Source organism: Macaca mulatta, chromosome 7 (genome assembly GCF_049350105.2).
Source record: "Macaca mulatta isolate MMU2019108-1 chromosome 7, T2T-MMU8v2.0, whole genome shotgun sequence".
Taxonomy (NCBI): domain Eukaryota; kingdom Metazoa; phylum Chordata; class Mammalia; order Primates; family Cercopithecidae; genus Macaca; species Macaca mulatta.
This window is the reverse complement of record NC_133412.1, coordinates 172,780,966-172,804,286: the sequence shown is the minus strand read 5'-3', so window position 1 is coordinate 172,804,286 and position 23,321 is coordinate 172,780,966. Positions and strand designations below refer to the sequence as shown.

General features: G+C 43.1%; 1 protein-coding gene across 1 annotated transcript in view; it reads left to right on the top strand.

Moving 5' to 3' along the window:
• SETD3 (SET domain containing 3, actin N3(tau)-histidine methyltransferase) overlaps positions 1-23,321 on the top strand; it is a gene marked incomplete at its 5' end in the record, with an annotated part of 85,733 nt that overhangs the window by 205 nt on the left and 62,207 nt on the right. The window contains 5 exon segments of the mRNA NM_001260871.1: positions 15,278-15,388; positions 17,494-17,586; positions 19,748-19,896; positions 21,880-21,952; positions 22,549-22,805. Coding sequence (NP_001247800.1) covers positions 15,286-15,388; positions 17,494-17,586; positions 19,748-19,896; positions 21,880-21,952; positions 22,549-22,805 — 675 coding nt within the window.

Here is a 23,321-nt window from a genome sequence, read left to right as displayed (position 1 = left end):
GCCAGCGCCCCTCGGCCGAAGTCCGGCCCGCGCCCCCGCCAGGGTCTCCGCTTGCCGCTCTGGGCCCAGGGCTTGAAGGGGGCAGGTGTGCGCTCGGGTGCCTGGGCGGGGAGGGCCCGGCGGGGTCGGAGGGCTCCGGTCGGCCTCTGCCCGGGCGCCCTGCGGGGCGGGAGGCGCGCTCTCGCCGCTGCCCGGTCCCCTCTGCCGCCCACGCTCCCGGGCCTCGCGCCACCCGGTCTCGAGGTGGTGGCAGGTGCAGGCAGCGCTCTCCCCGCGCTTGGTCTCCTGTCCCCGGCCCTCGCTCCTGCTCTCGGGTGGGGCCCTGGTCCCTCGGGCTGGTCGGCTCGGCTCGGCGCGCGGCCGGGTCGAGCTCTCATTTCCTTCCTTCCTCCCGTCTCCCCGCTGCTCGGGGAAGGCCGTGCGGTTTTATGTTCCTCTCTGCGAGTTCTCGGTGCCCACCGGGGTGCCCGGGGACCAGCCCCCGCCTCCTCCCGCTCGGTCCAGTTAGGAAGACGGTCGTAGGAAATAGGTCGTCTTTCTTCCCACGCGTCCCTGGCCGTGCTCCACACGCGCAGTGCCCTACCAGGGAGAGGCATTCAGTGCTTTAGAGTTTGTCATTCCGGCGTTAAACTCTTCTCCTCGTGGCTCCAGCCTGGCGATGCAACTCTGTCTTTCCCCCGTCTCCACTCGGGAAAAGGAGCCGACAGTGACGCGCGCCACTGGCTGCGGGGCTCACCCTCGTCGGGCCGGGGTTGGGAGGAGGGCATTTAAGTATTGCAGAGGCATTCACGGCTTAGGACCACTCGGACCGTGTTATTTTGCTTTTCTAAATAAATAAGGTGATATTTCAAAAATACTTTTAAAGTATGCTGACAAATTAATTTTGCTTTTAAGAATCCTCGAAGAGTTACCTCTCTCTTCGTAGCCTGATTGTGGTGCTGATGAGACCACTATAAATGCGTTTGTCAAAACTCAGAACCGGACACTGAAAAGTGTGGATTTTATCTTACGTAAACTATACCTCTTCCTCTCCCGTTTTTCTTCTTGAAATGACCTTGCCAGTATTTCAGAACTGAGCTAACCAGTAATAATGTCGGAGAAGTGTTTATTATTTTAAGTAAATACCTTTAATCCAAGAATATAGCGAAATAAAAGCAGTCTTCCTCTCCAGTGTTAAAATTTGCCAAGACTTGCTTGAACCTTGCTGTATATACTGTGTTTATACGGGCTACCATGCGTGAAGAAAGTCCAGCAGTACCGGATTAGTCCCAGGGGCTGCCGTGATTGATACTTTGGTGAAATTCCAACAGTTTACCGAGGAGTTTTTCTCTGGCCTAAGAAAGTAGTTTGCAAAGCCAAGTTCTCAAACAGCTACAGAACCTCTTTATTGGGACCCCAGACAACCTTGGATTTTAGCCTTCTGCTACCCCTTTCCTGTCTGCCCTCTAAGTGATTGTAAGTTAATATCTGAAATGGAACTCTAGTCTGAAGGAGTAAAATGGTTGCTTCTCCAGTGTGCTAACATCTCAGGGCTTTTTTTCCTGGAATTGGAGTGGTGTTGAATTTGAAGATTAAAACATCTTATGTTTGTATGTACGTTAATAGCGAAAGCTACTCGTAAGAGCACAGTGACTGTCAGTGAGAAAGTGATGGCTGCTGCGATGCTCTTCCCTGCCGTGGACATTTAGGCCACGTTTTAAATGATAATTAAACTTTCGCTTTAGAAGCCTGGATAATGAGAAAAATGTGGAGGTTGTACTCAGATATTTTTCCTGTTTAAAGCTCAACCACTGGACAACTGTTTTTGTTTTGAGAGTTCTGATAAACGGTCACAACAGCCTCCTTGAAACACAGTACTCTCCTGCCTGGAGGAGAATGACAGGATGACGGCACCGGGGAAAGTATGACCATCAGCCACAAAGGCTTGCTTGGAGTGAATATTTAATAGACAGTCATTGAATTCAGTGAAAACCAGGTGCATAGTTTGTGCTGTGTAGAGTTGTAGTAAAAATATAAGCAATAATCCCACCTCCAAGTCAGGGTTACTATGAATGCTTTGTGACTAGATGTCAGGGTAGTTTGAGGCGTACTGGGTATCTGAAATGTTTGAATTACAGAGTCTTTTTTCTTATCACGAATCCGAGGTAGGGTTTAGAACTGTAACTAATAATGTATCTTTCTTATGTGTAGTTGGATGACTGTCCTTCTCTGAGAGGTTGTTTATCTTTAGAGACTGGTTTGCCTGTTCCCTGGTTGCTGTGCCTGGTGCTTCTTTTGGGGGTGGGGAGGAAGAGTTTCAAGTGTGTTTCTTTCCCTTGGACCGAAGTCCTGGGAATGGAGTGGTGACTTTGTTCCCCCAAAGAGAACTAAGAGTCATTTATTCCTATGGCATTAAATGTTTTTAACAGAGCAGTGAACTTACCTTTATTCTTATGTTACTTTGGATTTTGCTTGTGGCCAGTTATAATATTTGCTTTCTCAATTACCTGCCATTATTTTTGGGCCCTTTCTTTATCAGTGAAAACTCTTCTGATTAGCTGTGCATCTTTTCTCTCCTGCTACAGTCATAGAAGTGTTTATCTGGGTAACAGTTTGTTCTGGGTCATATTTAGACTGAAGATTCTTGCTTTTACAGTTTTCTACAGTTTTCACTTTTGTTGCCTTTACAATGGATTTCTGTCCATTGGATTTCCTTTTATCATCTCATTTTTCTATTCATAACATTGGAGAGGTTAACTATGTTGATATGCAAATATAATTAATTTACATAATTACTCAAGTTAAAAAATTTCTATCGAAATATTAATATATATAATGTATTTTCCTATTACAAAGAAGTTTAGACTTGGCTTTTTTTTTTTTTTGAGATGGAGTTTCTCTTTTGTTGCCCAGGCTGGAGTGCAATGTCGCAATCTCGGCTCACTGCGACCTCTGCTTCCTGGGTTCATTCTCCTGCCTCAGCCTCCCGAGCAGCTGGGATTACAGGCATGCGCCCCCACACCTGGCTAATTTTGTATTTTTAGTAGAGACGGGGTTTCTCCATGTTGGTCAGGCTGGTCTCAAACTCCCGACCTCAGGTGACCTGCCCACCTTGGCCTCCCAAAGTGCTGGGATTACAGGCGTGAGCCACAGCACTGGGCTGAGACTTGGCTTTTTAAAAAGTCACTTAATAGTCTTTTGAAAAAAAATTAGCATCTCCAAGATTAAGAAGTCTTGCTTTTTAACTCAAGCCAGAGATTAGCTGTGTTGACCCCGTTTCCACTTGGGAGTCTCCTGTGAGTTTTGGAAATAAACAGACTGTAAAAACAAGAGGTAAAAACACAGATATTGAACATTTTCAACTGAGATAAATTTGACAAATACCAAAGTTAAGACTTTGCAATTCTTTTTTTTCTTGTATCAAGTACTTTCCAAGTAGAAGTGAACTAGTAAGTCCATACAGTCTTGGTTGACAATGGAAGACACATCTATCTTTGATGTTAAGATTTTGAAAGGGATCTACTGATTACTAAGCCAAAGTGAATTCTTAGCCTTTTACGAGCCTAACCTCAGTACTGGGATGGGGAAGTAGGGGAGGGCAGAGGGACAGAGCAGGAAGAAATGTTTCCACTGTTTTTTAGAAAGACAAAAAAATTGTCTAGAGAATGTAGATAATCAGGTGTCTACATGGAACTTTTTATTTTTAATTTTTAATTGACAAAAATATTTGATACATAGAACTCTTTTTTTTTTTTGAGACGGAGTCTTGCTCTGTCGCCTGGGCTGGAGTTCAGTGGCCGGATCTCTCAGCTCACTGCAAGCTCCTCCTCCTAGGTTTAGGCCATTCTCCTGCCTCAGCCTCCCGAGTAGCTGGGACTACAGGCGCCCGCCACCTCGCCCAGCTAGTTTTTTGTATTTTTTAGTAGAGACGGGGTTTCACCGTGTTAGCCAGGATGGTCTCAATCTCCTGACCTCGTGATCCACCTGTCTCAGCCTCCCAAAGTGCTGGGATTACAGGCTTGAGCCACCGCGCCCGGCCAAGAACTCTTAATAAAATGTGCACTATCTTAGGCTTATCACTATCTGTGATCCTGAGTTTCACTTTCCTTTTTTTTAAGAAAACAAGTCATTAGGACGTAACAGGTCTAAGAAATTCTTCCAACTAAAGGGTTTACAATGTTCAGTCTCAGAAAATAGACATGCCTTTTCAATATCAGCAGTTTTCTCTGACACATATTTGAGAGGAAGTAAGGATTAGTGTTATTAAAGCTGCTTTTACCATAAAATGTTTACGGGTGTCTAATAACATTTTTGATTTGTTGGTTGTAATAATTTAGCATTGCTGCATGTCATGGTCACCTCATGGTTCTGCGTTTTTCCTCCGCAACAAAAATGTGGCATTGCAGAGATCACTGTGGGATGTACTGGATTGGGTGGAAGCTCTTTTGGAAGTTTCGCGCATGTCCCAATTTAACCTGCAGCTCCTCCTATGTATTTGGACAAAGCCAGCAAAATAACTATACTTTTAAAAGGCCAAAGAAATAAAGCCTTTACATGCGTATGTTTTATCACTGCAAAGGAATAGTATTATTTTGAATATCAGAGATAACAGTGAACCTTTGGAGCTCTCATAAATGGGTTGGTTTTGAGCCGAATTCATGAAATATTATTGAGTATCAGTAAGAGTTGTCATTGAGGTGTGCTGGTGAGGCTCTGACACAAACTGAGTCTATCATTTTGCATAAATTACTCAGTCTCTGTAAGTGTCAACTTTCTCATCTGTAAAGGGGGCTTGTTAATACCTATCTGATACTGTGTAAAATGCTTACCTCAATTCCTGATCATATAACAAATGCCTAAATGACATGATTGTGATGGGGACGATCATGTTGGGGAACTGCCATAGGACACAGGGCACGGCAAGGATGATCCTGAAATAAGGAACATGACAGCATGAATAGTTGCATTTAGGTTCAAAAACTCAGTTGTTAATACAGCACATCTATCTTGCTGAAGATCATGAAAGACTTTAGTTGTGACTGTCTTGTCCTAAAGGCTGTGGGACCATGTTGTATCATCTTTGTGTTTCAGATTAGATTCTCAGGAAATGTGCAGGAGTGAGGGAATGAATTCACTTGGCTCGTAGAAAAGCTAGGGCAGTCTTAGGAATATTAGTCAAATTTCTTTGAGTTTCAGGAAGGTGGGTAGTCCATCTCCGAGCACATCTGAAGGGTTTTGTTGACTTCGGAAAAAAAAAACAACAGCAGTTCATTGAAGTATAATATGCTTAAATCATTTTGCTCACTTTTGAGAAATATGTAGTAATGAGGGGCACATTAGGCCTGGAGAAGACAAAATTTTGGGGAGACACAAAAGCTGACAGGTCAGAGAGGACGGTGAACTTCTCTGCAATATTGTACTGGAGGGGCTCACGAAGCAGGAGATTGTCTTGGAAGTGAACGTGCAGCTCTGCTGGCCACCTAAAGGCAGAAGCTTTGAATCTGCCTTTTTCACTTACTGGCAATCCGCCTTAGGCTGTGTGTTTGTTAATCAGGAATGACACGCTGGCTCTGTCCTGCCTGTCTTATATCCTTCTCAGACTTGGATCAGGTGAAGTACTGATTGTGACTGCTCCATAACATCAGGCGCCATGCGCTGTACACGCGTGGGGTTGAGAGCTACTCTAATCCTGATGCTCCTTGGTTCTAGAATCCAGAATCCTTATGTTAAGGAATGTGGATGGTTTGATGGATTACAGCTGTTTCTTCACCCATAACATTGTCTTTTTTATTTTAGAAAGATATAATAGGAAATGATTATTCATGATACCCAATGATTTTTTGCTTTACAAAAGGTTTTTTTGGTAACTTCTGTTAAATAGGAGCCTGTGTTAATTTATTTGCAATTTCGTTCAACGGCAGTTTAAAACTAAAACCTACTATGTAATGAAAAGTCAGTCAGAAATGTTTAGTTATTTCTAAAATTATTGTGTTAGTGGAAAAATAGCAAAAAAAAAATGTGAAAAGCAACAACTGTACTTTATTTATTTATTTATTTATTTATTTTTGAGACAGAGTCTTGCTCTGTGGCCCAGGCTGGAGTGCAGTGGCACGATCTTGGTTCACTGCAACATTTGCCTCCTGGGTTCAAGTGATACTTGTACCTCAGCTTCCCAAGTAGCTGGGACCATTTTTAGTAGAGACAGGGTTTCACTGTGTTGGCCAGGCTGGTCTTGAACTCCTGACCTCAGGTGATCCGCCCGCCTCGGCCTCCCAAAATGGTGGGATTAATAGGCATGAGCCACTGTGCCTGGCCAACAACTGTATTTTTAAAATCTCAAGTTATAATACTTAAATGGGACAGCCTAAATTGTTCTGTATCAAGATTAAATTTTGATCAAATTAAAATTTTATTTGCATGCAATTTATAGATCTATATACATCCTGGTACTTAAGTAGTTACTGAGTTGAAATTAATTCCACCTTCTTCCCTGCCTGCTTGCCTTGATTTCTTGGTACTTTTAAGTTGTGGCACATCAGTTCTTCTTTTGTTTGTTTGTTTGTTTATTTTTGAGGCAGAGTCTCACTCTGTCGCCCAGGCTGGAGTGCAGTAGTTGGATCTCAGCTCACTGCAATCTCTACCACCTGGATTTAAACATTTCTCCTACGTCAGCCTCCTGAGTAGCTGGGATTACAGGCCTGCGCCACCATACCAGGCTAATTTTTGTATTTTTAGTAGAGATGGGGGGGGTCTCACCATGTTGGCCAAGCTGGTCTTGAACTCCTGACCTCAAATGATCCACCTGCCTCGGCCTCCCAAAGTGCTGGGATTGCAGGTGTGAGCCACTGCCCTTGGCCCAATTCCTCTTTTAATTAGAAGATCGGAACGATAGGTGCCAGTTTGCCATGTAAACTGGTATGAGTTGGTATGGCTACTAGGCCCTGCTACTGTGCAAAGCCAGAACGCGTTTCTGATATATATGAGTTTCAGCTAACATGGTACCATGGCACTTTGTCAGTATCTGTAGGAAAGGAAACATTGCACAGTTAAATACTTTTCAGTTTGGGAGTGCTTTCATTTTCCTAACTCATCATCCTATAATTTGTGTATTTAATTCTGAATGTAGTAATCTGATCCTGCTGGCCGGCAAAGTATTTTAGTAAGAGTGAGAAAAGAGTATTTCCTTTTCTTCCTACACGAAGATTAGGCACTCACCCTCTCTCGAGTAGGCTTTACAGCTGGGAGCCTGAGGTGGAGGAAGCCATCCTTAGGACCATTCTCTCCCTTAGTCAACCCAGCTGTGAAGTTGGGTCAATGCAGGATACATTGAAAAACAGATGCTGTGCTTGAGCTAAGGTTTCCTGGATAACTTGCCAGATAAGTGTAATCAAAAATGTTTATTCTAGTTCTGTTTAGTTGAAAGCAGCATTTTCAAGGGAACTCAAGAAGTATACAAATAAATATCCTTTCCATTCAGAATGTTTGAAAAAAAAAATGCAAGTGAATTACATCCAAATCTGTTCATTATGTGTGAACTATGCTTTGTAAAAATGGGTTAGGTATTTAGCACCCTTACCCCACCTCCGCCCCCACTCCCCACATTAGCCAAGGTCACTAAATGTGCTTTCTTGTGTCTCGACCCATTTATTCCACGACTCAGATTAGATGGAGAATAATCGCTTGCGTGGCAGAGGTGGTGGTTGATTACAGATGCTCCTGTATATTAGTCAGCACTTTAAATAATAATTGAGTATGTCATTCATTCCTCTGTCTTCTAAAGCCTGGCTTGTCTGTTAGATGGGGAGGTTGTTGATGGACTTGTAAGTGGTATATGGTGTTTTAAAGGGCCAAAGTTTGAAGATTCTGTAAATTTTAAAAATATCTTGATGGTGAAGAAATGTAGACATGTGTGAAACTCTTGGCTTAGCTGTTCCTTTTTATAGATACCCCTTCCTCTGAACGACTAACTATAATTGTATAATTCATGTATCAATCCTGTATTGCTACTCTTCATATTTTCTTTTGTTTTAAGTATTATTTAAATTATTTTTTTGGTACTATTTTCCTGTTTTCTTTAAGATAATTCAGTAAGTATTTGTAAATTATACCTGATTTCATTCTAAACTTTGCAGAAAAACATTTTTGATTTAATATTGTACCTTCTGGCTAATACTTGTAATTTAATTTGTGTATGTGTGTGTGTATACACATATAATTTAGTATGCATTTATGTTTTCCTAATATAAATATTGGAAATAAATATTGAAAATAAACATTTGGTCTTTGTGGGGACTTGATGAATGTTTAATATATTTTTTTCATGGAAAGCATGAAGGATGTTCAGAATACCTATTTGACTGTTTCATTTGTTTAAACTTGTAGTTTAGCCCGAAATTCACTGAAATGATCATGAAAAGTATTCACTGTATATAACAGACTTTTGAATCATAAATGAAAAGGGTAGTTATTTAAATCCATAAGGTTGGGGAACTTACACGGCATGCATCTTTTTTGATAGCTAAAAGAAGGCAATATGGGGTGAATTTAGGAAACCACACATACTGGATACTAACACCTTCTCACACTGATCTTAAAATTTAGTCATCCTTCTTGAATTGTACTTTATTTCTTGCCCTTCTATGTTTAGTTACTTACGTGTTTTAGGAATTATCCATGCTGCTTTATTTTGAGTGTGAGTCTTGGTTTCCCAGCCTCATCCTTGGGAACTGCAGTTCTGGTTTTGTCCAATTTTGTTGTCTTCTGCAACAGCGAACATAGTATAGGCACAGAGACGTTGTGCAGCTTAGTTTAATCAAGCTTGCCTATACGTAGAGTCCACCTATATGCTGGAGCTAATGCAGGATTTCAAGTTTGAAGCTAGGGGTCTGCTGCTTGGCAGCTGTGGTCTCTTGGCCAAGTCACAGCCCTCTCTAAGCCTCCTGACAATGGGCTGTGGTCACTGCTGGCCTCAGTGGGCTGTGGTGGGGATGCAGTGAGGTCATGGGCAGATGCTCGTGTCCTCGGTCACAAGTGCCCACGGAGCTTTTCCCTGTGCCTGGGCTGTAAGCGTTCCTTTTCTATCAGAAACAGACTAATTCCTGCTTTATTGCTTTCTAAAGACCAATAATGCTTAAAAGATTCCAGTGTGTTTTTCAGAGTCTCTCTTATTAAATTTAATGTCCTAAAGGTTTTCTATCTAAAACTGGATTTTGAAAAGAGATCATCTTGTAAAAATTGTTCTTTGAGACAGGATTTTGCTGTGTTGCCCAGGCTTCAGCCCAATGGCTATTCACAGGTGTGATCATAACTTGCTGCAGCCTCGATCTCCTAGGTTCAAGAGAGCCTCCCACCTCAGCCTCCTGAGCAGCTGGACGATAGGCATGTGCAACTATGCCCCACAGAACCGGTTTTTAAGTGTGATATTACATAAGCTTAACCCTAACCCCTGTCCTTCATGGTGTGGCCAATCTATAATTATCTACACCTCTCTATATAAATTTATATTTTTACTTCTAAGAGTTACCATAGTTCCTTAGTAGAATTAAATATTAAGTAAATGTTTCGTTTGGCTACTGTTTAATAACTGTTGGGAGCAATGTGAAAATTAGTAACACCAATATATTCAAATATGCTATCCAAAGATTTTCTTTTACTCAACAGATTTTGACCTTCTATGTGTCTGTGACACTATATTAGACCCTATGGGTAATACAGAGATGGAAGCTTTGGGTTTTTTTCTGCCACAAGACAGTGGGTAAAAGAGTTCAGACTGCAGTGGATGAGGTCACAGAGGTGTGGGGACTGTGCTGTGGAAGTGCGGTGAGGAGACCTTGTTAGTGAGGTGGGGTTTTAGCCAGGTAAATTGTAGGTGGAGGACCCTGACCTACTCACCAAGGGGTCAGGGCCTTTCGGCTGAAGTAATAGAGCGAAGAGTGTGTACGTCAGGGAATGACAGCCAGGCCAAGGGGCTGAGGGAAGGTGGGATGTGGGGAGCTGGCAAACTCACAGGAAAACCTGATGTTTTAGGGCTGAACGAAGTAAGTGTAGGGCGTCTGCCTTCAAGATGCTTTGAGTTAGGGGTGTCCCACAAATACTAGAATTAGTGCCAAACCATACTGAACCCAGAGACAAAGGAATCTTACAACAGTGATAACTGGTACTGAGAAACACTTGCCTTCAGTGACTTAAGTTCTTAAAGTCATGCTAAAGGCCAGGTGTCATGCCCGACTGCCTGGGGTTCAGGGTACAGGGGACTGAGGAGAGCCCTCGGACAGGGTGGACCCAGCCAATGGGGAGGCTTACTGGAAGAGCCCTGGAAACTTGTTTCTGGGGGGAGCAGACTGAGGAGATGACTTGGGTCTAGGATCCTGTGCCCTAGGGAGATACATTTACTGGAAGAAGGATAAGCAGCTCCCCACCCCCCATCCTTAATTAAGACGAAGATTCTTTCTGCCTAACGTAGGCTAGCCACTTTTTCTACTTTATAGCCTGTATCCCTGTGGGAGGGAAATAGCCCAAAGAGGTTGCCAAAAGACAGAATCCCAACATAAGCCAACCCTTTAGCATCTGTAATAACCTTGACTTTGACCCTTTCTGACTGACCTTGTTGGATATGAGGGTTGCATGGAGGAGTCTGGAGTTTCCCTTAAGGCACAGGGGACATTTTGGTAGAGCCTTGAAGTATATGAAAAATCTTGCCAGGAGAAGACAAGGGGACAGGCAGTGGGGATAGCTGCATTCCAGAAAAAGGGAGGAACATGAGCAGTCCCCTGGAGCTGTGTTGTGTAAAGGTAGGATGAAGCTGGACACATAAAATGGGGTGAGGCAGTTCAGTCCTCGAAGACCTTGCTAGGGAGGTTACACATTATCCTGTGAGCTATGGAAAGACATGTGAGTGAAAGAAACCTACACAGTGTAGAATTCTACTTATATGAAGTTTAAGAATAGGCAGAACTGATTGATGGTAATAGAAGTTGGCATGTGGGCTGCTGGGGGAAGGACTGGTTGCGAAAGGGTTCATCAGGACTGCTGGCAAGGACTGGTGTGTTTGCTACCTTCTGCAAGGGTGGGGCCTTGCACGTATGGGGATGAGTCCATGAATTCGTGCACTATGCGGTTTGTAGGTTTCTATTTTTTTTTTTCTCTTTGAGTCAGGGTCTCCCTTTGTCGCCCAGGCTGGAGTGCAGTGACGCCATCACAGCTCATTGCAGCCTCAAGGGATCCTCCCACCTGAGCCTCCTGAGTATCTGGGGACTACAGGGTTGCACCACCATGCCCAGCTAATTTTTGTATTTTTTTGTAGAGACAAGGTTTCGCCATGTTGTCCAGGCTGGTCTCGAACTCCTGAGCTCAAGCAATCTACCTGCCTTGGCCTCCCAAAGTGCTGGGATTATAGGCATGAGCCACTATGCTCATCCTATGCAGTTTGTATTTTATACCTCAATTTATTAAGGCTGACTGTTGACATTGTGGTGGGGGAGGACTTGTAGGCAGGGAAATGAATCCCAAAGGGATTGAAAGAGCTGGAGATGAGGGTCTTAGCTAGGAGTGGCTTCAATGACTGCATAAACATCACTCTGCAGGACTTTCGAAGGTTGCATTCTAGCATATCTGCCTTCCCAGGGGCTATGGTGTGTTTTGAAATTACACCTCTGCTGTATTTATACACCTATTACTCATTTCTAAGAGCCAGCAGTTTTCTGGCTTAAAAAAGAAATCTTGAGAACAATTGGAGTTATAAGTACTTGACTGTAGAATTACTGTCGTTGGAATGTATTTTGTTTTCAAACCATTGTAGCCATATTTTTAATGGTCTGCCATGTGGAGCAGGAAGTAGACATTTCCTGTCTGTTCCAAGGGAATGGAAACCTGGGTAGAAGCTTCAGAAATGGAGATTGTAACCTAACCTAAGACCTGTGCCGATGCTTTTCCCTGGGAGCTCAGGGTGGCATCCTCTGTGTAGCACCTGCCCTGTGTTGAGGCCTGGACTGTATGTTGGGGGTACAAATAGAAACAAGACAGGATGTCTTGAAGGAGCCTGTTATCTGAAGGGAAGCTGGTATGTGAGCAAGTCTTTTAGTGCAGTGGGGCCCAGCGATAATGGGAGAACATACCAGGACTTGCAGAGGTGCAGAGAAGAGAAGATTGTGACTAGGGGGACCAGGTAGACTTTAAGGGGATTCCTGGACAGCGGTTTTAGAGAAAACTAAGAGTTTGTGAATAAGTGACTAAAATTTTACAGTCAAAGGGTGAACGGGGAGGCAGAGATAGGCACGTGATGACCGCTGTAGAGGGACTGGGAGCCCTTGGTGTTGCTGGGAGGGCGTTTTACATATTTTTACCAGTTTCCTTTTATTCCAGGATGACTGACACTGTATATTTTACACTGATTTTTAGAAGACTTATTAGATTAATGTGTTACACATTATTCTTTATACATTAGATACATAAGAGAAGATAAGCTTGTTCGCCTATTAAAATAATGTGATTTCCTACTATTTAGGGTGGTGGCAGTGTGAGGGTAGATTTAAGCAGCAGGGACAGGCTTGGGCAGGGAGATGTACGAGACTAGTGTTAGGGTTTAACTGTGAGGACGCGTTCAGGAGGTGCAGGAGGAAGTGGCTGGAGCTGCCCAGGTGTGGGCCGAGCGGCTGCTGGCAGGAGTGTTGGGGGTGTGCTCCATATCCCATGGTGTTTGACCTGGAAGACTCCCCGCTGCCATGTACTTTTTTTTTTTTTTTTAATCTGTATTTAAACAGAGGCAGTGTGGTAGTGGTTCTGGGTTCAGATTCTAGCTCTGCTTCTTACCTGATGCATGACCTTGGACAAAGAGAAGGGACTTAACCTTTCTGAGAATGTCATCTGAAAGATGAGGATGGTATCTACGGCTTAAAGTGTCGAGGAAGATCAAGTGAAGAGCTGTGTCTTAGCTCAGCACCTGGCAGAGGGTGAATACTGAGCTCCAGGGAACAGCTGCTGCTACATCAATGAGCAACTGGAGTTGGGTGGATCGCTGAGGGAAGACATTGGGGGAGGTGAGGGGCTGCAGGCAGAGCGAACAGAGCCTGTTTTGTAGCTGTTGGTGGGCACCCCTGAGAGAGCCGGTGCAGAGCAGCCCCGCCATCCCAGGCTCACTTACTGTTCAGAGAAGGGAAAGGGTCTTGGAACTCCTCATCAGAGTGACGTTCTTGCCTCATTTACAGACTTCCACAGCAGAAGGTCTTGCAGGCAAGGCTGAAGGGAGAGGCCAGCTAAGCCATTGCTGACAGCATGCTTCTGCACCTCCTCCTGCCAAGCCAGCAGACCCGCTATATTTGGAAGTGTGATTAACGTCCTTATTACCAGACTCCTTGGTGGTTTTAGTGATTTTCAGGTTAAGTTCGAAGGTCCTCCAGAGATGCCCTCCGCAAATGTGGGAGGCCTGAAATGCCCAGAAGGGTGGAGGTGCTCTGTCCAGGCTGTGCCCTTGCTCTTGGCTGTGAGCCGGAACCATGGGGAGCTTTTTTCTCTTCTAAGAAGGTAGTTCTTAAGCATAGGAAAAGGTACTTAAGCTGTCTGTCATCCTGCCCTCCCCTCACTTAAATTTTCTGCTTTTGATCACAGAAAAAGAATTCCTTTTATTGCTGCAAAAGTTTTACGTATTTTTACCAGTTTCCTTTTATTCCATGATGACTGACGCTGTCTTTTTTTTTTTTTTTTTTTTGAGACGGAGTCTTGCTCTGTCGCCTGGGCTGGAGTGCAGTGGCCTGATCTCAGCTCACTGCAAGCTCCGCCTCCCGGGTTTAAGCCATTCTCCTGCCTCAGCCTCCTGAGTAGCTGGAACTACAGGCGCCCGCCACCTCGCCTGGCTAGTGTTTTGTATTTTTTAGTAGAGGCGGGGTTTCACCGTGTTAGCCAGGATGGCCTCGATCTCCTGACCTCGTGATCCGCCCGTCTCGGCCTCCCATAGTGCTGGGATTACAGGCTTGAGCCCCCGCGCCCGGCTGACACTATTTTATACTAATTTTTAGAAGACTTATTAGATTAATGTGTTACACATTATTCTTTATACGTTAGATACGTAAGAGAAGATAGGCATGTTAGCCTGTTAAATAATGTGATTTCCTACTATTTTAGCACATGACCATATTTGCATGGATTCAGTTACAACAGAATCAGTGATCACCTGTATAGTGGGAGAATATGTTTTAAACCTTTGTCCTAGCATAGTTCTTCACATGGTGATAGTTACTTCTTTTTGTAAAAAACAAATGGACCAAAGTCTGCTTTTTGATTCTCACTTGAGATGAAGTGTAACTGACTGGGGCTCCTGGAGGCCATCCTCGTGGTAGTTTGTTATTCATTAGCTTATGAATCGCCCCGCCAGCTTCTTGGCTGGACACTTTCTCCATCTTCCTGGGTCATCATCTTAGCCTCTTGTCTCTAGAGAATCAAAGCCAGACACCTCTGACAGTGACTCTCATCCTCTCTTGAGTGGCTGCCTCGCTAGACTTCCCTAGAGACCCCCTCTCCAGCCGGGTTCCCTTCTTCACTGTGCTTCCCTCACGCTTCTTGTCCTGTCCCTGTCTTTGAATTGCCCCATCTGCTCTTCACACATCCCCGTCCCTTCCTTACTTTGAGACCTATTGTTAAAAACACTTGCAAGCAAGCGTTATCTCGTAGGGTCTTTACCCAGGACACCAGAAAAAGAAATGTGTAGTATTAGTATTTAGAGGTTCTCAAACAGGGAAAAAGAAACTCTGGCGAGCTAGTCTAACCTCCTACATTTTGTGCCATGGGAAATCCCAAGCTCGCCAGAGTTTCTTCCAGTTCTAAAAATGTCTTCAGCATTTGTCCAGAGAGTGTAATCAGTTGCTTATGATACAGTTATGGTTAATGGGAAATGATTATTTTAAGGCAAAGTGGGGAGAGAATATATAGGTCTTTATGCCCATATGTGTATGATGTACGTATGGTTTTTATCTCTCTAGTATACTGGAGTATATTAGTATGCGCAATGAAATCTATGTAATTTTAAAAAAAATTTAGAGTAAAATTTGCTCTACTATAGTTTTTGTAGATGATAAAGAATGAACTTTTCTTCCAGAGACTACAAAGCAGATTTTTTCCCCCCATTTGAGAACCTCTAAATACTAATACTACACATTTCTTTTTATGGTAGAAAACTTCAGGATATGGCATATGTAAGGTAAAATCAGCCTCTGAAGACTAAGACACTGCCGTGTGTTGAACATGTTTTATTACTTTATTTTGTTCTTTGGTAATGTAATTTTTTCTCTTTTCTTTCTCTTCTCTGTAGTCAGAAAAATGGGTAAGAAGAGTCGAGTAAAAACTCAGAAATCCGGCACTGGTGCTACAGCAACTGTGTCACCAAAGGAAATCTTGAACCTGACCAGTGAACTGCTACAGAGTAAGTCCTCCTCTGGGCTCTCCCTGCCTTGATGTGGTGGCTGTGCCTTTTTCTTGTCACCAGAATGGGGAAGCATGCATCAAACAAGCTGGTATTCAGGTCCGAGCTGATGAGCTGTGGGCCTGGACGAGTCACAGAGCTACCCAGATTTGCAGTCCTCACCTGTGAGGATGGAAACACCTGTCGGAACCGTGTGGCTGTTAATAAGGCTTGGGTGAAATAATTGTGAGCTTCAATAGCACAGTCACCTGGAACATGGTCTTCCCTGAGGACCCGTGGGCAAGAACCAGCTCTACTACTTTTGCACAGTGTGCCCCTCCGCAGATTACTGAACCTTCTGAAACGCAATGTTCTTCTTGGTAAACATAGATAATAACTGTCTCAGGGAGTGAGCCAAGGACTTTGTGAGATGTGGTGTGTGAAGGTGCTTCACGGGCTGTTAGCCCAGGTGAGTCCAACGTGCCTCTCGGAGACCCGGCCTTCAGAGCTCTGCCCCTCACTGGAATGGCTCACCTTCCTTTTTGGTGATTCAGTTAACAGTGCTTCTGATTTTTTTTCTCTTTTAGACAAAGTCTTGCTTTCTTGCCCAGGCTGGAGTGCCATGGCACTATTGTGGCTCACTGTAGCCTCGACCTCCTGGGGTCAAGTGATTTTTCCCACTTCATTCTCCTGGGTAGCTGGGCCTACAGGCCTGTGTCACCATGCCCAGCTAATTTTTTTGTAGAGATGAGGTTTTGCCATGTTGCCCAGGCTGGTCTTGAACTCTTGGGCTCAAGAGATCCTCCCGCCTCTGCCTACCAAAGTGCCGGGATTACAGGCGTGAGCCACTGCACCTGGCTGTGTATCTGATTTTTACATGCTGTAGTTTGAGAGGTCTTGGCTTAAGGAAATGGAATTTCTACTAAGTGCCTGTACTTGTTTTAGCAAGTTGGTGTGATTTGGTAACTTTTTAAAATTATGAATTTGAATTGGTGCAGTTAGTGCCTTGGCTGTAGCTGTGGTCACTCCATTGCCCTTTGTCCATGTTTAGATTATGTGGCAGGCTAAACCCCAAGTAAAAACGCAGCCTTCCCTTCGAGACAGAAAGCAGGCCGCAGGCGAGTTGGAGTCAGGTCCCTCCCGAGTGCTCCCCTGGATCCTATGGGCCAGTGGAGTGTGGCTGTCCTTAGCATTCGTCGCCAAGCTCCCCTGCCTCTGGCAGCTTGAGGATAGGCTCTCTGCTGCTTCACTTCTGAGGCCTGTTCCAGGCCTCAGTCAGTGCTTGTTGTTGGAGAATAAAGTAAGACTGGCTACCCTTCATAGTTAAGACTCAGCGCATATCTAGTTATTGTTAGTTATTTGCCACATATGCTCTTTTAATAGAGAGCAAAGAGGCCCCAGAGGTTAAGCAGGAGTGTGGGAAGGGGCTGTCTGAACCAATGCAGTTGTGTGAAAAGAAAGAGCTGCCAATAGGCGGGGTGCCCAGTGTGCAGCCTTCCAAACTCACACCTCAGTCTCGGGTGTTGGTCTTTTGGTTCTGGCCCCACAGTGGAATCTTAGCTTCTTTTTTAGCAGTGACTATGCCATCTCATTTTGCAACTCCCCCAGACTGCTGAATATAGTGCCGTACACATGGATGTGAAATATTTGTTGACTAATTGTCCTTATGTCCAATTTCACTGGTTCCCTTAGGAAATCAGTGTTATGGGGTTTAACTAAAAAGAAAGGTTGACTTTTACTATTAACTTCTTTTTGCCATATAGAAGAGTTTTGAGGGGATAGTTTGCATTTTAGCTTAGCTTTTTATCATAGGTTTTCCTGTTAGTAAGTATATTCTAAAAAGAGTTAACTGAGAATAAGGTGGCTGTGAGCTAGGTGCCTGCTCCGTGCTCTCTCTTGGGTACGTTCAGTGGGGGATGTTTTTATGATTCTCCAGGATTTGTCTGCTTTGAGAAGTGTAGCTGCCTTGTACTCCTCACGTTCATTATCGTGGCTGTCATATGTCTGTCTTTTAAAAATAAACCAACTCCAAACAGCAACAACAAAGTCCAAATCCTTTCTTCTGCAGACTAGTAGGTTAAGTTGAAAGAGGGAAGTGTTTCAGTACCATGCCTCTTATGTTACAGAATGCAGCAGTCCTGCGCCTGGCCCAGGAAAAGAGTGGGAAGAGTATGTGCAGATCCGGACTCTAGTTGAGAAAATACGGAAAAAGCAGAAAGGTAAAATTGCTAGAATGATAACTGTGTTTCAATAATGTCATGTAGAAACTTGATTAGGTCAGAGGGCTGACGAGTAGTGAAGGTCTCAGCATCACTGGTGTCATTCTGAAAGGTCTTATAGTGGGGCTTGCAGACCGGAAGAGAGGGCAGTTAGCGAGATTTCTCCCCTTTCAGAGATGCTATTACCTGCTTCGGAAAGGATGAGAATGTTGAGCTTTAGGAGAATAAAATATATCTGGGGGCTAAAATGACACAATTTTATTTATTTACTTATGTTTTTTAAAGTATTTAAATCTGGTTTTTATACTGTTATTTCCTTTTGAGTTTCAGGGCAGTGCATATAGTGTATATGGTCAACACACAAATACATGCTGATTGGTTAATGCATTAGCAAGGTGTATGATGAATTCACACACATCTCAGTTAAATAAGAGGTGTGGTCATATTCCTTAAGCTGTGTTTTCACAGGACGTATGCAGTTGCCATTGTAATGATTCTCATCCAGGCTGGCGTGGGGCTAAGTGTGAGTTTGAAAAAGCTCGTTCAGTATACCTATTGTTTTTGTTCTGTAAAGCACAGAAAGTAAAGATTATTATGCAGGACCACATGGGAGGTAGAAGCGGAAAACATCCTGAGGAGCACGCATTGGAATGTGGGGCCATCTTCTGAGACTCGCTTTTTTATTGTCATGAAGGGCATCAGGAGAGTTTGTTTTTTATTTGCTGTCTTAAGTAGTGGTTTCATTGCTCTTCCATACACACCTCTAAACATGTAGTCTTCAGCTTAGATGGTCTCAAACTCCAAAGTGGTGAGTTCATAATGGGCGTGTTCAAACAGGTTCCTTCATAATGGGTTTATTTGCACTAAATAGGAGTCGGTGCTAATCCTTTGTCACCAAGTGGGTAGAGCCTTAGTTTCTCTTCTGCGTAGACACGGTTTACTGCACCTGACACTGAGGGCAGAGCATTATGTGAGTTCTCAGGGAGTGAATAGTAAGTTCTGTCTTCGAATAGTCCTCATTCTGGTCGTTTTCACCATTCAGCAGGTATCTTTGCATATCCAGCATGCCCTCTTCACATATCAGGTTGACTGTTAATTATGCTGTGGTAAGATGGCCACAGGCGCCTGAGCTATGTGCCACACCCAGCTTCCTCATAGTAAAGTTCCTCTTCCTCTCCTTTTATTCATCCAAATGGAATGGTTTTTTCTGTGCATGTCTTTTCATCTTTTTAACTATGTCAGACATGCTGAGAAGTTCAGAAATTAATGTAACAGATGCCCGGGAATCTGCTACCCCAGCTGAGCATGTGTCAAAGTAGTATTCACATTGTCCTTTCTTTTATTCTCACCCACTGGTCAGCTTTCCTTTCCCTTCCTCGGCCTTTGGTTTTGTTTTTGTATTTGTTTTTAAGAAAACATCCCAGATACAGCCAAAGCCTCCCATTTCCATCCCCTTCCGTTCCCTCCCCGCTTGCGGGGTGTTTGTCTTCACTGCGAATGTTTTCTATTTCATAAAAACCCCATAAAAATATATGGTTGTAATTGCTGTTTGAAAAATTTACATAAATGGTGTCATGCTACGTGATTTTTAAAAAACCACTGTGGTACATTTAGTGTTATACTTACATTGATACACATAGCTCTAGCTCATTTAAATTACAGCCTTCTGGCTTACAGCTCTGCAGTTTTGTGTTCTTAGAATCAGGACTGTAGGGTTCATCCTTTCCCATGTCTCCTTGTGCACATAATGTGAATTACTCATTTTTGTTTTAATGGAAATTTTGTTAAAGCACATGTGAATATGAGAGATGGCATGTTGGACTTTTAAGGAGAAAACTGCTCTATAAATCATAGTAATGGTAATAGAAGCTGTCTCCCCTTTGCCATCATATTACCTAATAGTACCTAACAGTCAATATTTATATTACCTAGTGTCAGTATATATTTCACTGTAACTGACAGGGAGTTTAGGATTTTAATTCTTCTTCCCTGTCATCAGTTAAGGTATGTACTGTGACCATGTGATTAGCTTTGATTTCACGATTGGTGTGTTAAGACTATTTCCAGTGTTAGTTATGGCCTGTTTTTATTTTCTGAGAGACGTGTGAATGATATGTGTCCTAAAAGTAGCTCTTGTTTTCTAAAACGTGGATTAATATAGGTCTGTCCGTTACTTTTGATGGAAAAAGAGAAGATTACTTTCCTGATCTAATGAAATGGGCCTCTGAAAATGGGGCTTCTGTCGAGGGTTTTGAAATGGTTAACTTCAAAGAAGAGGGCTTTGGTTTGAGAGCAACAAGAGATATCAAGGTGAGTTTATAAAATGTTGGTCTGAGGGGGTCTATGTGTGTTTGAACTGTTGTGCTGCAGAGGGTGCAGGGTGAGGAGGTAGACGTGTGGTGGGGAAGTTCTGGTTCTGAGCCTGTGGGCAGATAGGCAGCCTGGAGGACCTCAGGCTCATGTTCTAAGCAACTCCTCCCACCTTATCCCTCTGGGAAGCCAAGCTGCTAACCAGTGACTGGGACAAGTCAGTTCACATTTCTGAGCCTCTGTTAGGAGGCCGTAGAACATGCCTCACAGGATTTTGAGATTTACCTAAAGACAAGGAGGTGGACTCATGGTTTTTTATTTTGTGACTTACTGGAGGTGAGTGGGTGGAGGACTGGTGGTGTGGGGATGCCTACCAGTGTCTGGAATGGATACCTGTGAGGTTGAAGGTACTAGGAGCTCACTGAAATGGCAACACCAGTGGCAATAGGGAGAGAAGAGAGAAACAGCCACCTGCTAAGGGAGAAGGGCTTTTTCTCCCCTCTTTGTTCTTGGTTCTTCTTTCCACATGAAGGGAGCAGCAGTCACTGGCCATGCCTGGCCTTTCCTCACCCCTCACTCATGCCTCTTGTAAGAGGAGGCGCTCCTTCATCTGTTTGGGAGAAGGAACTGGACTTGGCCTTTTTCTCGATGGGAGATGGTTGCCCGTATGCATTCATTCCACTCTGCTCTCCGCCCTGGAAGCTTTGCAGGGGCAGGCCACACATGGGGAGGGTGGTGGGGATCCGGCTCTGCCTGTAACTAGGTGGGGGAGTCTGTCTAATTCTGGGATTCAGGAGGTGATATTTTGGGTGACCATCTGTTGTATTCTCTCTCTCTCTCAGTTGCTTCAGAACTTGGGTGGAGGAAAGGGTGTTATTTGGCCCCCTCAAACCTCCAGCAACATTTTTGGCTAGTTGTAGTTAACCTTTCATTGATAGATTGGTAAATCACATGCTGGTATATTAGATACCTGTTAAATGTCTGCTGTGTGACTGGTAGTATCTTGCTTCCAAAAAAAAACAGTCTCTTTCTTCATGATGCCTATAATCTGTATAGTAAGAGACAAGACAGATAACTTAATAGTTGACATTGGTGAAGGCAAGGTGCCACATGTTCTTCTCTTGTATCAGATTCAAGGCAGCATTTGTGTGGATGTTGCCCAGAAGATCTGAGCTGTGGACTTTCCTCACTATGTGCTTTTGTGGGGAGGCGAGGGTTGGGGAGGAGGTCTTAAACAACAGACATTTATTTCTCACAATTTGGAGGCTGGATGTCCAAGATCTCAAGGTGCTGGCATGGTCTGTCTAGGTGAGGGCATTCTTGGTTTGCAGACAGCTGCCCACTTGCTGTCTTCTCACATGTTGGAGCACCATGTGCCCGTTCTATGCGGTGTAGATACACAGGACACAGCAAAAGGAAGCATCCTGTGTTGCCAAGAAATGAGAAAAAGCTTTGGGAAACAAATTTGTAAACCAGTGTGTCTTCTGGGCATGTGATTTCACTAGTAACTGTTGTGCTTTAAAGATAAGTATGTAGAGGAAGGAATGGTACTCTGGCTTTAAAACTCAGTAGTAGTAGTAATTCATGTCGATAGATTAGGGTTTTTGTTGGAGGCAGAAATTTTGTTTTGGTCTGGTTTTAGAACTTAGAAGTACAGCAAAGAATAAAATAAACACCTTTGTGCTCTACTCCAAGTGTTGTATTTGCTTCAAGTTAAAGTTCAAAGTCCCTTCTTTGATTATTTGCTCGTCAGCATATGTAGTTTTTAGTTTTTCTATTGGAAACAGGATTTTAAGCTATCCTTCTACTCATTTAACTATAAGATAAATGGTTACATTAAAAAATATATTTGAATATTTATTTGAAGTGCTGATATGCAGCCTTAAGTTGTACTTCATGTGTGATTGGATTTCTGACCGTAGGTATAGTTGGATTGAAGACTGTACCATGTTTTGATGATTCTCCTATTATTTTTTTCCCTAGGCAGAAGAATTGTTTTTATGGGTTCCACGAAAATTACTAATGACTGTTGAATCTGCTAAAAATTCAGTGTTGGGTGAGAATAATTTCTGACTGTTCAAGGCAAAATACAAATGACAATATATAAAATTCCATTTTGTGGCACTAAGGATCATACTTGGTTTTTCTCGCCTGGTGAAATAGTCCCTCAAATATGCATTAAGTGTTTTTCATTTAATGTTATAAAAAAGATGTACATGACCTTTATTGTTACTATTATTATTATATATATATTTTTTTGAGATAGGGTCTCGCTTTGTCACCTAGGCTGGAGTACAGTGGCACCATCATAGCTCACTACAGCCTTGATCTCCCAGGCTCAAATGATTCTCCCACAGGTGTGCGCCACTACACCTGGCTAATATATATATATATATGTATTTTGTTTTTCTTTGTAGAGACGGGGTTTCACTGTATTGCCCAGGCTGGTCTCAAACTCCTGAGCTCAAGCAGCCCTCCCACCTTGACCTCCCAAAGTGCTAGGATTACAGGTGTGAGCCACCGCGCCCATCCTGTACCTGACTTTCAATGTTACAAGACCTTTTAGTTTTCCTGTAATTTGTAAATGTATATTTAAATGAAGTTTTTAAGAAGTTTGTGGAACTTACACTGTTAACTTCTGGGTTAATTCAGGGCCCTTATATTCTCAAGACCGAATCCTTCAAGCCATGGGAAACATCGCACTGGCCTTTCATTTGCTGTGTGAGCGAGCCAACCCTAACTCCTTCTGGCAGCCCTACATTCAGACTCTCCCTAGTGAATATGACACACCTCTCTACTTTGAAGAAGATGAAGTTCGGTATCTTCAGTCCACACAAGCTATACACGATGTCTTCAGCCAGTATAAAAACACAGCTCGGCAGTACGCCTACTTCTATAAAGTCATCCAGGTGAGCAGCTGTTTACTGTTTACGTATGTATTTCGCAGAGTGGGGAGGAAAGAGGACTTGAGTCCATAAATATTCCATTTGATGTCTTACTAAGAATACTTAAACATTTTGCTTTTTAAATTGAAAATATAAAATACATTTCATTGTTTCTGTTTTTACAGAAATATCAGTGAAATACGGTTACATATATATATCTGATTTCGTCACTGTCCAGTGTTAATACAAGCAGTTGTTCCTGAGTTATTGAAATCACTAAGTTTTTTTGTAAACAAAAGATCACAGTGAAATTTTAAAAGCCATAAAGCATATCTGATGCAAAAAGTTACTCTGTGTATAAACTTTTCAAGAAAATGAATGTTAATTTTTTTCTAGATAAGTATAAAATATTGACAATTTAGCAAATTATAACATTTATGTTTTTCGAAGTGTACTGTGTATTAATTTTAATTTGTTCTCAGTAAAAGTTTCTCATAGAAATCTCTATAAGGCTCCAAGTATTTGAATTACCTGTGATGA